Source organism: Balaenoptera ricei, chromosome 9 (genome assembly GCF_028023285.1).
Source record: "Balaenoptera ricei isolate mBalRic1 chromosome 9, mBalRic1.hap2, whole genome shotgun sequence".
In the NCBI taxonomy this organism is placed as follows: Eukaryota; Metazoa; Chordata; class Mammalia; order Artiodactyla; family Balaenopteridae; genus Balaenoptera; species Balaenoptera ricei.
In genome coordinates, this window is record NC_082647.1 from 6,695,021 (window position 1) to 6,709,539 (window position 14,519).

General features: G+C 41.2%; 2 protein-coding genes across 2 annotated transcripts; one reads left to right on the plus strand and one right to left on the minus strand.

Moving 5' to 3' along the window:
* Nucleotides 1–4,644: 4,644 nt before the first annotated feature.
* LOC132371358 (large ribosomal subunit protein eL43-like) lies at nt 4,645–4,948 on the minus strand. The gene has a single exon (XM_059932592.1). The coding sequence runs from the start codon at nt 4,946–4,948 to the stop codon at nt 4,670–4,672; it is 279 nt and encodes a 92-aa protein (XP_059788575.1). The 3' UTR covers nt 4,645–4,669.
* A 1,814-nt stretch (nt 4,949–6,762) lies between these two features.
* LOC132371359 (GTPase IMAP family member 7-like) lies at nt 6,763–14,264 on the plus strand. The gene is made up of 2 exons (XM_059932593.1): nt 6,763–6,831; nt 13,345–14,264. The coding sequence occupies exon 2, from the start codon at nt 13,386–13,388 to the stop codon at nt 14,262–14,264; it is 879 nt and encodes a 292-aa protein (XP_059788576.1). The 5' UTR covers nt 6,763–6,831; nt 13,345–13,385.
* Nucleotides 14,265–14,519: the final 255 nt, after the last annotated feature.

Below are 14,519 nucleotides of genomic sequence, written 5' to 3' on the forward strand. Positions count from 1 at the left end.
CATTCTTTGAGTAGACGACAGGCTTACATCATTAGCTCCTCCTTCGCACCAGGTGGGGGAGTTTTTGACCCTATATGGTCCAACTGGGACTGTCACAGCGCTATTCAAATCAGCAGAAGGGTGGTAACATATACTCAAATATGTTAAATCATCTCAGATTTCAATATGGTGAGGGTCTTCCCCTTTGGAATGTCACCTTTTCCTTATATTTCTGTCCTTGGTATGTGCAGAGGTACATGTCCTAAGGATCATTATCTTGCTGATGTCGACCAGCAGGATGCAGGCCTCATTTTTTCACTTAATGGCCTGGGGCATATCTCTCTCGTGCTTTTATTTATGGCTTTATTGTTTAGCAAGCCTGCTTTGTTTCATGATGTTCTCATTGCTTTCTTGAGTGATAGTTAACTTACAGTTGTCTCCCAACGTTCCCTCTCTATCCTTAATCCCCTAGCGGAATTTCTAAGACTCCCTGTATAACTATCCTACTCCATCCTCAACAGGAGCAGTCCCTCACAGCCGAGACGCTGCCTCCTGGGCTTGAAGTGCTCAGAAAGTCGACCGAATAAAACAGAATTCTCAGCTTTTAGGTTGTGCTTTTTTTTTTTTCAGTTGACAGTTTTGGTAACCAATCACAAAGCGCCCCAGAGCAAATTTCTCTCCATCTGAACTCTACGAGGAACCACAGCCTTGGTACCAGCAGAGGTCTCTTGTGCCCATCTGCCTCCTCGGAAGGTCCAGATGAATTTGCGTGAGTCTCTCCTGGTTCTCGGATCTCCCAATTATTGACTGATGATCTTGAGTTTTATTTGGCAGTGTCTTTACCTGGCTCCCCAGTTCAAAGATATTGGGGAGTGACCCCTTCTAGATGAAAGATACTAGGGCAGCCGGTTGAAAAACACTGGGATTTGCTCAGTTGGAAGGATACTGAGTGGTCTAGGACGAATGGTTAGGTAAGAGGCTGACCTGACATCTTTCCTCAAATTGGCTATCTTCACAAGAATTTGTCAGGATAAAAGCACACTAGTAAATTTTATCCCCAACAAGCTCAACTTTAAAATGGGAAAGAGATTCTCTCACACAAAAATGAGGGGCATCAGAAAGCCAACCTCCGACTAAAACTCCAGCCAGATTCATGTATGTACAGAGCTCATACTTATAAGTACCTACTGAATTGGAAATTAAAGGAACTCTCACCCTTAAAATGGCTAAGATGGGGCTCTTTTATTGCCTACGCAGTTAAATTAGAAAAGCCCGCTTAATAGAAACATCTTTTCAGTATTCTGATCTTAAAGAAACAAAAGCCCTTCAAGTGGGGACTGGCACTTCTCTTCCTGTGCCTTTGAAATGTCAATGTTCTACCTGATCTTTGGGCGTTTCGGTGTGTGCACCTGTGTGTTGAAGACTTGGTCTTGTTACGGAGTCCACGCTTGCTCTGCTCGCTGCATGACAGGCCAATAAATCTGAGACGAGGTGTTGAGGCCAGGAATATGGCTTTATTCGGAAAGCCCGCAGACTGAGAAGACGGCAGACTAGTGTCTCAAAATAAGCATCTTATCGGGGTCTGGGTGCCAGCTTCTTTTATAGAATCAGAGAGGGAAGTAAACAGAAAGGCAGAATAGAGAGGGAGAGGTGGGGAGGAAATAAAGAAAAAAGGCCGTCAGTCTTGCAAAACATCTCCTGGAATGGCCAGCTTCTGGGAGGGGATGTATTAATTTCTTCTGTCTTACAGCCCTTCACAGGTGGGTAGGATTCCCTGAAGCAGCCCATTATGTATGATTATAATCACAAAAGCAACGAAAAGCAAAGGCTAAAGGCAAAGAAACAGATCCAACATGGAGTCAGAACTGGTTCTTTCCTGTTATAGTCTCTGCCATCCAAAAGGTACCCATAGGTGCACATTTAGCAGCCAATCAAATAGACTTGGACTCTGAGCAGTCTTTTGCCTGTGTCAACTTTCAGGGTTTTCTTTTTTTGTTGTTGTTGCCATCTTAACCTTTGTTGCATCAGCCTGTACTTTCTTAGACTATTTTGGGGAATAAACCCTCTGGATCTTTTTTAGGTGCATCCTTTGCACCCTCTTGTGGGGAAGCCTCTTGCATCTTATTGGTTTGAATCACTATTAATATTGTATCTCATTAATGGCCAGATGATGGATCCTTGAAACTGGAAAAACTTCTAAATCGGTAAATTTTTAGAAAGCTCTCATTATAAACAGATGTTTTCTTGGTGAAACCGCACACCTCAATTGGGACTCGAACCCACAATCTTCCAACTGAAACTGCACAACTCATCTCAGGACTTAATGAAGCTCAGGTTCTTCATGTCTCGGTGCAGCAGGAATTCAGCAAGAAGCAATGTGACAGGTAAGAACCAGATTTATTAATATAGGACCCTCGCGAAGGATACAAGTGGGCAAGCAAGAGGGCTCTGCCCCGAGAACTAAATGGGCTACATTTTTATAACCAAAGGAAAAGTGGGGAGGGAGAGAAGACCACCTTCTTCCTCATTCTTTGAGTAGATGTCATGCTTACGTCATTAGCTCCTCTTTCACGTTGGGCGGGGGTGTTTTTGACCCTATACGATCAAACTAGGACTGTCATGGCGCTATTCAGATCAGCAGAAGTGTGGCAACATATACTCAAATATGTTAAGTCATCTCAGGTTTCAGTATAATGAGGGTCTTCTGCTTTGGAATGTCACCTTTCCCTTATATTCCTGTCCTTGTGTTACCAAACCCAGGTTCAGCTGCTAGCCGCTCAGGAGCCAATAATGTAAAAGGCAAGTGTCAGTAGAAAGGAAAAGTGTTTTAATCAGAAAAACTGGCAATCTGGAGAGAAGGTGGACTCATGTCCAGAAACCAATTCCGAAGACTCTGCTCAGCCATGACAGTTTTTAAAGGGAAAAATGGGGGACAGGAATCTCAGTGAATCATCAAAGCAAGAAGCTGGGTTCTGCATCCTTCTCCATTGTGTGCAGGCTGGCTGGCTCTCTCTTTAGATATTATCTTGCCTGTGTGATCTGCCTGCAGGATTGCCTAGGAGGCTACTGGGGGCAGAGAGCTGGTCATTCCTTAGCTACTTAATTCTTCATTCTTCGTTTAATCTAGGAAAAGGTTCAACAGGTTAGACGAGGCATGGTGTGCATTCAGGAGAGCTCAGGTCAGGAGTTAGGTTAAATTGCCTAGTGATCTCATTCCTATAATTAGGTTATTTTAAGGTTAGAGGGGAATGGAAATGGGCAAACAGGAAAGCGGCAAAAGAGCTGCTTTCAATTCCCCACTGTTAAAGATCACTCCATTTCTATGGGATTAGGGGCAAAGATTCATCTTCTATAACTTCATGCTGACATAGGGTGCCATCTTCTCAGAGTGGAAGATGTTGACATGATGGGTCTGTAGCACCTCTTTGCTGACAATTTGAGTTGCCTGTTTACATATATGAGCAGAAAAGCTACAATTCTTTGGCTGTCCACAAAGATATACATTATTATGAGCAATAATGTTAATCGCATTCTCTTGAGGGCAGTTCCTGGAATTGTGCTGGCCCTAGATTCAGTACTGCTCAAGATGGAGCAGCTTATGTCATGGCTACAGTCTGGTTGGGGAGGCGGGGCACTTCAGGGTTCTGCGTTCTGCTCCGTTCCACTTGGTCCTAAGGATCAGTATCTTGCTGACCTTGAATATCTTGTGCTTTTATATATGGCTTTATTGTTAAGCAAGCCTGCTTTGTTTCATGATGTTCCAATAGCTTTCCTGAGTGATCATTAACTTAGAGTGGTCTCCCAAAGTTGCCTAAAGTTCCCTCTCCATCTATAATCCCCTAGTGGCATTTCTAAAACTACCTGTGTAACTATCCTACTCTATCCCTATCACTGGTATTTAAAAATGGGTAAATAAAATGAATGTTAATAAGATTAAAGGAAAAGGTTTTGATAGAACATGACCTAAGGTTGGATGGTCCAAAAGGACCCCCCCAACTGGTCCCCAACATTAAAAGGCCCCAATCAAGTCCCCTCTATTTACCCCAGTTTAAAATAAATAAATATGTATATCTATAATATATCTCTCTATATAAAGGGCAGAAGGAAAATTACACTGAGATACCTGAACAACGATTACCTGAGGCAGCAGTTAGGCCAGTTAGTCAAGTTTAAAGATTGACAACAGGGCCTGGGTCCCTTGGCTCAACTCCTCTCTGGGGACCCAGAGTCTTTTTTTTTTTAATTAATTAATTTTTGGTTGCATTGGTTCTTCACTGCTGTGCGCGGGCTTTCTCTAATTGTGGCGAGCGGGTGCTACTCTTCGTTGCGGTGCGCAGGCTTCTTACTGCGGCGGCTTCTCTTGTTGCGGAGTGCGGGCCCTAGGCGCACGCGGGGCAGTAGTTGTGGCTCAGGGGCTTAGTTGCTCTGCGGCATGTGGGATCTTCCCGGACCGGGGCTCGAACCTGTGCCCCTGCGTTGGCAGGCAGATTCTTAACCACTGCACCACCAGGGAAATCCCTGGGGACCCAGAGTCTTTTATACAAAATAGATTAAATGGTTGGGGATAAAAAGAAAAAAAAAACATCTAGGAGTCCTTGTAAGAACAAGCCTTGTTTTTTGTTTTTGTTGTTGTTATTACATAAATTAACCCATTTATTGTAGGCTAGCAATGTTTCAAATGGTGGCGCTTCTACTGGTCCTTCAATTCCTTCCGTCTTCTGATGGCTGACTTTACTGTGACGGCAGAAGTGGTGTCGTAGGTCCAGGCACCACCAGCTACAGTTTTCATGCGGGAACCACAGTGCGAAATGCCCACAGCTCGTCTCTTCATCTCGATTTTGCCCCAGAAGGAGCAAGAGTACTTGGCGTGCTGGCTGATTTCAATTGTCTTCACCGTTTTCCGGAGGGAGGCACCATAATGGGTCCCGTATTTACCCACCATTCTGACCTTCTTGGTGCATTTAACCATGTCGCCACCACCTAGGTCTGAGCCCAGAGAGGAGAAGACCTGTTGATTGGCTCCTAATGGAAACTAAAGGTAAAGGTATAAAATGATAACACTGAGATGAAAGTTAATAAAAATTGGTATATGTAAATAGGCTTTATATAAGATGGTTACATCTCTTTTGTTTAGTTATATTGTAGGATAGACATGTTTCACTGGGGATTACTTCCCTTGTGTGGCATTATAAGACAGAGCTTATGGACCTGCCCCTCAGGAAATATTTATTAAACCAACTAAAGGAAACTGATAGTGTTACCTGGGACTGTACAACATAAAGGAAAACTAAGAACTAATATTCAGGGGCTAATAACAGTGACAATAGAGATTTGCTCTTGGTCTAACCTGTGCACTTAAAAGAGGGTCTTTATTGAGTACCTACCGTAGGCAAGCTTTTGAAGGCATGATAAATTAAACCCTAAAGTTCTAAAACACAGAACTCTTAAATTTCAGTTTCGTTGAAAATCTTCTCACTGATATAGAAAAGCAAATTAAAGAAAATACAGTTAGGCAAATGCATTTTTAATAGCATTTACGTGACAGATGATTTCTATTACTGAAGCAAACCTGGGTCCGCTCACCCGCACAGAGTGAAGCCGATCTACTGACACTGGATTGTGCTGGAGAAAAGCGCCATGCCGATTGTAAAGATGCCAGTACCAGGCTCCTCTCTTATGTCTTGGGAGTGGTCCCTCAGAGCTAGCTGAGGGGCTGCCTCCGGGGCCTCAAGTCCTCAGAAAGTCTGCTGAATAAAAGAGAATTCTCAACTTTTCGGTTGTGCACTTTTTTCAGTTGACAGTGCTGTGTAAATTGTTGACAAAAGCTAGGGTCTCCAGAGAATTTCAAAGCTAAACTCCTGAGAAAGCCACAACTTCTCTAATCACTGAGACTTTCATGGTCCATCTGGGCCAGACGTGTGGGTAGGGAATGCGGAAGAGCACATTCTAGTAAATTTGCACCGCTCAGACCATGTAATGCAGGAGAGGAGTGTTTAGGCCGTTAGGAGGAACAGAAAGCAGGCAGGGGAAAAGGTAGAGGAAAAGAGAAAGGTGATAGACTAGATTCCTAGAGCTGCTCTAACAGATTATTACAAACTATGACGCTTCAAAGCAGAGACATTTATTGCTGCAGAGTTCTGGGAGTTCGCACTCAAAATGCTGGCAAAGCCACGCTCTCTGAAGGCTCCGGGGGGGATCCTCCCTTGTGTTTTCCCAGCTGCTGGTGGTTGCTGGCAGTCCTCGGCATTCCTTGGCTTGTAGCTGCATCACTCCAGTCTCTTTCCTCTTGCATTTTACTATAAGCAGCAAGGAGAAAGCAGACTGCACCTTCCACACTGTACTGAGAAATCTCTTCAGCTAAATATTCAAGTTCATCACTTACAAGTTCTACTCTCCACCCAGCAATAGACTGGCGCTATCCCTAGGATACACCAAGCCACGTGTCTGACTTCTTTCTTCCCCGAAGAGCCCTGCAGTCTCCCAGTGCACCCAGGAATGATGATCAGACACTGTGACTGGCTTTCTGGGCAAGATTTAGGTCATTTACTAAGGGCCTTTTGGATCCACCACAATAACCCCAAACAACAAGTAGAACTTTGGCAATGTTGGTGTGATAACAGGCACACGGAGAAAAAGCTTTCAACTTGTCAAAGCTGAAGCACCCACCAAATTATGGGGCAATATTTCTGTCTCTTTAAAGGCAAACAGTTCCTTCACTGGCTCCACCCAATCTGCTTCCTGGCTCAGAGGTTTCAGAAGGTGCAAACATTTTCCCCGCATAGTTAAAGCAAAAGCACGGGCTCAAACAGCTTCTTTGGAGAAAACTTGACAACTCCTCAACTCCTTCAAAAGGTGAGCCGGGCTGAGAAGAGGCCCCAGAGGATAGAGCTGCGAGGGGCAGTAGGATACAGGGAGTCCGCGCGGGGCTGGGCTGTGGCCCGAGAAGGGACCAGGTGGTGTGCAGGCAACGCAGGAAGGAGGATGCTGCCAGAGTGCTGGTGGTGGAGGGGAGAGAGGGGAGGAAAGACGTTTATGAGCATAATGTCCATACACCTCATATTCAACAGGACAAACCTTAGCTGAAAACTGCACCGTCTATCTAGGTGCTGTTGTGATGGACATTGAGTACCACTTGATAACCCAGAGTTTTCCCTTAATAGGAAATGAGTGTCCCCAAGGCAGGTCTTTAGAGCTGGAAGGCAATTCAGAGGCCACCCAGTCTAAACCCCTGTTTCTTGTTTTTAGTTTAATTTTTATTTTATATTGGAGTAGAGTTGATTTGCAATGTTGTGTAACTTTCAGGTATACAGCTCAGTGATTCCGTTATACATATACGTATATCCATTCTTTTTCAGATTCTTTTCCCATAAAGGTTATTACAGAATATTGAGTAGAGTTCCCTGTGCTATACAGTAGGCCCTTGTTGATTTTCCTGAAAGAGGATCAGAACCCCTGAGAGCATGGTGACTCTCCAGGGATTACCCAGGTCACTAATGACACAGGAAATCTAGAATTCACTTTGAATTCTTTCCGACACTTCACAGAGAGAAGCTGTGTCCCTAATAGGGTGACCTATGAGTTGCGGAGCAAGTGCTATGCAGAGAGGATTAGCTATTCTAAAAAAACCATGTATGTGAGACCCCCTTCCTTGCCTTCCCTAATTATAGGCTTGCTAACCAGTTCACCATTCGGGAAAGAGTGTGGACTGTCTTCCCCTCATCTGCCTCTGACCTGATGTAGACTACAGAATGACGGGTCTGAGAAGGAACAAGAAGAGGCCGTAGTGTGCAGTGCTTAAGAGTGAGCGTGGTAGTCAGACAGCCTTTGAATTGGACCCCTCTCTGTTCAACACCTATTGGCACAATGACCTTGGGCAAGTGTCTCAGAATTCTTGAGCCACATCAGTCTCCTCATTTAAAAAACTCAGGTAATAAAGTTAGCTTCCTTGCAGGTTAGTTTTGCGAGTAAGTGAGACACAACTGACCATTGAACAACACAGATTTGAATTGTGCGGGTCCACTTATATGTGGATTTTTTTCAATAAATGCACATTCAACTCTCCATATCCCTGGTTGTACATTGGCAGATTCAACCAAAGAGGATGGAAATTTCCATCCAAGGTAGTTTGAATCTGCCAATATGAAAACCCGATATGGAGGGCCAACTGTACTAGCCATTTTACATGAGATATTTGAGCATCTGCAGATTTTGGAACATGTTGGGGTCTTGGAATCAATCCCCCCCTCCATATTGATATGGAGGGATGACTCTAATATACAAAACATATTTATTAGTGTGCTTGGTATACAGTATACATTCAGTAGCGGTTACACTACACCCAGGTTATTTTTTTTATTGTGGAATTTTTTTTTAACTTATTGAAAGATAAAGGGAATAATATAAGGAACTTCCATGTACCTATACCAAGCTTCAACAATTATCAGTTTATGCCAGTCCTGTTTCATTTATATACTCACCACTCCCCAGCCACCCCAGATTTCTCTGAAGCAAATGTCAGACCTTGTGTCACTTTATCAGTAAATATTTGAGTATGTATGTCTGAAAGATAAAGACCATTTTAAAAAATTACCATAATCAGACTTCAAAAAGCAATGAGAATTTCTAGAAAATTACCAGTTATATTCACATTGCCCTGATTGTCTCATAATTTTAAAAATTGTTTGAAGTTGCGCCCAAATGAGGTCCATAAATTGCAATTCATTGATATCTCTTAAATTTAACTTAACACATAGGTTTCTACCTTCCTTGTTTCTTGCTGTAAAATTTCTTTAAGAAAGGGGAAGTCTTTTGTCCAACAGAATTGGAAGTGTACACTTTGTTGATTACACCCCAAAATGTCACTTGTCATGCTCTTCTAGTTCCAGTGTTTTGTGTGCATTCTGTTTAGGGAGAAGCTTGGTCAGATTAAAGCTTGGCTGGTGTTTTGGTGGGAGTACTTCACAAGTGCAGTTGTTAATGTCAATCAGAAGGCACATAATGTTTGGTTGTCTCAGATATTAATGATTACCTTGAGTATACGTTTCCTTAAGGGTCACAAATTATGATATTCTAATTCTATCATTCTTTCTTCATTTATTAGATGGAATAATCCTATAAAAAGAAACTTCCCCTCAACAATTCTTTCATTTCCACGAGGCACAGTTATATAAGAAAGACAAGATAAATGCTTTGTTCTTTCCCTTTGTCAACGTTCAGAATGACATACTCCTAACATACTCCAAAGCGAACAACTGACTTCTTCTAAGAAGATGGCATTGCTATGAACACATAGATTTTAACTTGTTTGATATATTTCAATCCCTTGGGATCATTATTCTTATTGATGCTCAAACTGCCTCATCTTTGTCCCGTGGGGGATCGTCTTCAAGTTGGCTCTTAAGTCCTTTTGATGCGATCCTAGTAATTTTTTTCATAGCATCCTTGCTGTCTAGTATGACAAGACGGTCTATGCTCAACTCGTACATTGCCTGGCCCAGACCTGGAATCCATGCTTTCTCCTGAGAGCCCTGAATTTCTGGTGGGAAATGGCATTTGAAGGTTACAATCTGCACGAAGGGTGCTCACTGTTACTGAGCTCATCATTGTTTTTATGCCTTTTCAATGGATTTCAAAACTATAGAAACACACACACGCACATACACACAACTAAGAGTAGGATTCCCGAAAACAATTTTTTGCAGGTTTTTTTTGGGGGGGTGGTGCTTAACTATATCCTACTGGGGATGGACAAAGAAATTACTGCATTGTCAAGTCTCTAGGACCAATTTTTTTGTGGTTCATCCACCACACAAAGTACAATCTGGCTAGTTTGTTTCATTTGCTTTGGATTTTTACTAGTATTTTGAAATATAATTTTTGCTGTATAATATATGCTTTCAAGATCAAATCTATGAAATCTAAGTATATCCAAAGTAGTCTAGTTCCCAGCTTCTATCCCCAGCTTCCCTCCACCCTGTTTCTTCCATCCCCATATACGTAACTTTTTTGTCTGCTTTCTTTTCCGATAATCCTGCCATTGTTTTTACGTATGAATGAAAAAATATACATATTACCTTTTATATATGTAGGCCCCAGTCCTCCTTGTTAGAGAAATGATAGTAAACTCTACATTATTTTTTTCACTTGGCTTTTTTTGCTTAATGATATATCCTGGAGATGTCTCCATACCTGGATATAAAGATATATCTCATTCCGTTTTACAGTTGGCTAGTACTGCACTGCGTGAATATACCTTAGTTTATTCAACCAGGCCCATACTGATGGGCATTTGATAGGTTTTTGGTCTTTTGCTATTTCAAATAGTGGTGCAGTAAACAGCCTTCTGCATAATTTGTTTCTGTATTTTTGTCAGTGTACCTTTGGGATAAATCCCAAAATTGAGGTTGATAATCAAAGGGTAAATGCACATGTACTTTTGCAAGATATTGCTAACTTCTCCTCTAGATGTTTTAGACTGCTTTTCCATTCGCACTAGCCATGTGGGAGAGCACCTGTTTCCCCTACACCTTTTACCAATATATTATGCCAGCAAACTTTTGGATTTTTGCCAAACCTGTAGGTGAGAAATAGTATCTTAGTGTAATATTAAATAATTAATTTAATTTTTCTATGTTTTGATATATTTTTCTCTATTACGAGTGAATGTTAATCTCTTTTTATATATTCAAAGGATATTTACATTTTTTTCTTTGAACTGTTTATTTATATCTTTCTCCATTTTTTATCGAGTTGCTGGTCTTTTGTTTCTCTACTTTTAGATATTCTTTGTTTTTATTTTTAATTTTGTAATTCAAGTATAGTTGATTTACAATACTGTGTTAGTGTTAGGTGTACAGCAAAGTAATTCAGTTATATATTTTGTTTTTCTGATTCTTTTGCATTATAGGTTATTACAAGATATTGAATATAGTTCCCTGTGCTATACAGCAAATCCTTGCTGCTTTTGTATTTTATATATAGTGGTATGTATCCATAAATCCCATACTCCTAATTTATCCCTCTTCCGCCACTTTCCCCTTTGGTAATCAGAAGTTTGTTTTCTATGTGTGTGAGTCTGTTTCTGTTTTGTAAATAAGTTTATTTGTATTTTTTTTAGATTCCACATGTAAGTGATACCATATGATATTTGTCTTTCCTTGTGTGACTTACTTCTCTCAATATGATAATCTCTAGGCCCATCCATGTAGCTGCAAATGGCATTATTTCATTTTATTTGTGGCTGAGTAATATTCCATTGTATACATGTACCACATCTTCTTTATCCATTCATCTGTCAGTGGACATTTAGGTTGTTTCCATGTCTTGGCTATTGTAAATGGTGCTGCTGAGAACATAGGGGCGCATGTATCTTTTCAAATTAGAGTTTTGTCCAGATATGTGCCCAGGAGTGGGATTGCTGGATCCTCTGGTAACTCTATTTTTAGTTTTTTGTGGATCCTCCATACTGTTCTCCATAGCGGCTGCACCAAATTACATTCCTACCAGCAGTGTGGGAAGGTCCCCTCCTCTCCACATTTTCTCCAGCATTTATTGTTTGTAGACTTTTTGATCATGGCCATTCTGACTGCTCTGAGGTGATACATCATTGTAGCTTTGATTTGCATTTCTTCAATGTTTAGTGATGCTGAGCATCTTTTCATGTGGTTGTTGGCCATCTGTATAGATATTCTTTGTGTAAAAGGAAAATTGCCCCTTGCCCCTCTTTTATAGAAGTTGGAAAAAAGAATTTTCCCCTAGTTTGACATTTGTGTTTTAATTTGTGTATGGATTGTTTATTTGTTTGTTTGCCTCACATTATCTTTTTGATTTTTATGTAATCAAATTTAGGAGTCTTTTTCCTTACTCTATTTCAAATCTTAGAAATATATTCCCCAACCCCAGGTTACAAAGATTTATCCATGTTTCTTCTATTATCATATGGATTTTTTTTACATTTAAATTTCTAATCTATTTGGAATTTGAATGGCATCAGGAAGTGGATGCAGTTTTATCTTTTTCTGTATTGTTATCTCAGTGTTGCTTATTAGTCCATCTTTTTTCCCATTGATGTGAGATGCTGCCTTATTGAATATAAATATAACATGATATAATTGAATTGAATATAAATGAATATAGTGTGATCAGTTTGGTCTACTCCTGAATCTTCTGTTTTTGTTTCACTGTTCTCTCTATTCGTGCACCAACACCATACTGCTTTAATTATAGGAACTATAATGTTCTACTATCTGGTAGAGCTAGTCTTCCCTCATTTTTCTTTTCTTGATTGCCAAGGCTAATTTTCTGTTTTCTTCATCCAAATGAACTTCATAATCAACTATTTTAGTTGCATGAAAAAAAAGCGATGAAAAAAAATTTTAATATATATTTATGTAAAATCATGTTAAAGAAGTATCTATTCATTTAAATTTTATGATTTAAACATGAATCAGTGTTGGGCTTCCCTGGTGGCACAGTGGTTAAGAATCCGCCTGCCAATGCAGGGAACACGGGTTCAAGCCCTGGTATGGGAAGATCCCACATGTCGTGGAGCAGCTAAGCCCATGCACCACAACTACTGAGCCTGCGCTCTAGAGCCCGTGAGCCACAGCTACTGAAGCCCGTGTGCCTAGAACCCATGCTCTGCAACAAGAGAAGCAACTGCAATGAGAAGCCTGCACACCGCAATGAAAAATAGCCCCTGGTCACCGCAACTGGAGAACGCCTGTGTGCAGCAAGAAAGACCCAATGCAGCCAAAAATAAATACATACATAAATAAATTTATAAAAAAAAAAAAGAACGTGAATCAGTGTTGAATTTGGCCAAATGTCTTTTTTGCACCTAGTTCCTTTTCTTCTTAACCTATTAGTGGGATGTGTTACAACAATTTCCTCATGTTGAACCACCCTAGTATTTCTGAAACAGTAATACTTAATCAAGGTGTATTGCTTTTTAGTGTCTAATAATTTATTTAGGATTTTTGAATCAATACTCACACATGAGACATGTGTATCGCTTTATTTGTTGGTGAAATCGTGGTTAGCTTTTAGGATCAACATTACACTCGCTTCATAGAAAGAGCTGAACGTTTTCCTTTCTTTTTATGTGATCAGGAATTGTTTAAGTAGCACTGAGATTATCAGATCTTCAAAGGTTTCAATTAATTCCATGTGAAATCATCTGGACATGACTCTTTTGTGGGGATACTCTTTAAGTACTTTGTTATTTCTTCCACAGCAATTGAGCTGTTTATGCATAATAGAATATTACACATTTTCAGGGAGGAAAAGAAAGAAAAAAAAAGAGAGTTGGGAATGGTTCTCACTTGCCCAAATTGACCCTTTTTCCCTCTCCTTCCTTTTCTTAAGATCTTGTGGGTACCTAAGCCCCACGGCCTCTTGATATAAACATGGCTGATGCCCAGGACAACGCTCTGAGGATCGTGCTGGTCGGGAAGACTGGAAGTGGGAAAAGTGCCACAGGAAACACCATCCTCGGGGGAAACGTATTCAAGTCTAGGCTTGCTGCCCAGGCTGTTACCAAAACTTGTCAGAAAGCATCCCGGAAATGGGAGGGGAGAGACCTTCTCGTTGTTGACACCCCAGGGCTCTTCGACACCAAGGAGAGCCTGAGCACCACCTGCAGGGAAATCAGCCGCTGTGTCCTCGCCTCCTGCCCCGGACCTCACGCCATCGTCTTGGTCATGCAGCTGGGCCGCTACACGGACGAAGAGCAGAAAACCGTGGCGTTGATCAAGGCTGTGTTTGGGGAAGCAGCCATGAAGCACATGATCATCTTGTTCACTCGCAAAGAGGAGCTGGACGACCACAGCCTAAGCGACTTTGTGCGGGGTGCGGATGTAAAGCTACGAAGCATCCTCGAGGAGTGTGGAGACCGCTGCTGCGCCTTCAGTAACAGGAGTTCAGACCAGGCTGAGAAGGAAGCTCAGGTGTGGGAGCTGGTGGAGCTGATAGAGAAGATGGTGCAGAACAACCAGGGGGCTTACTTTTCCGACGCCATATACAAGGACACGGAGGAAAAGCTGAGAAAGCGGGAGGAAGTCTTGAAGAAAATCTACGCTGATCAGTTAGAAAAGGAGATTAAACTACTTCAAAAGGAATATGCCCATAGACCACAGGAAGAAAAGGAGGAACAAATAAAATTGCTAATGAAGAAGCATGATGAACGAATGAAAAATATAAGGGAAGAAGCCGAGGAGAATTTATTTCAAATTGTTTTCAAGGGGATTAAAAATATTCTTTCAAAAGTATGGCAAATGTTTTGGTAGTGTAAATTGTATTTTTACTTCTCAATTTACTATAAGTTGTTAATATGGTAGTTTGCATTTTCCAAAGAGGGCTAAAACCATATCTTCTTTCTGACTTCTTCTTACAATCTGACCTTGTTACTCTTTCCATTGAGTTATGGGTCTATGTCCCCTGCCTTGAAATTGGATGGACTTTGTGACTGCTTCGATAAATTCTGGGTGTTTGAAGCAACACCATGTGACTTCCAAGGTTAGAAAAGGAAAATGCCTCCTTGC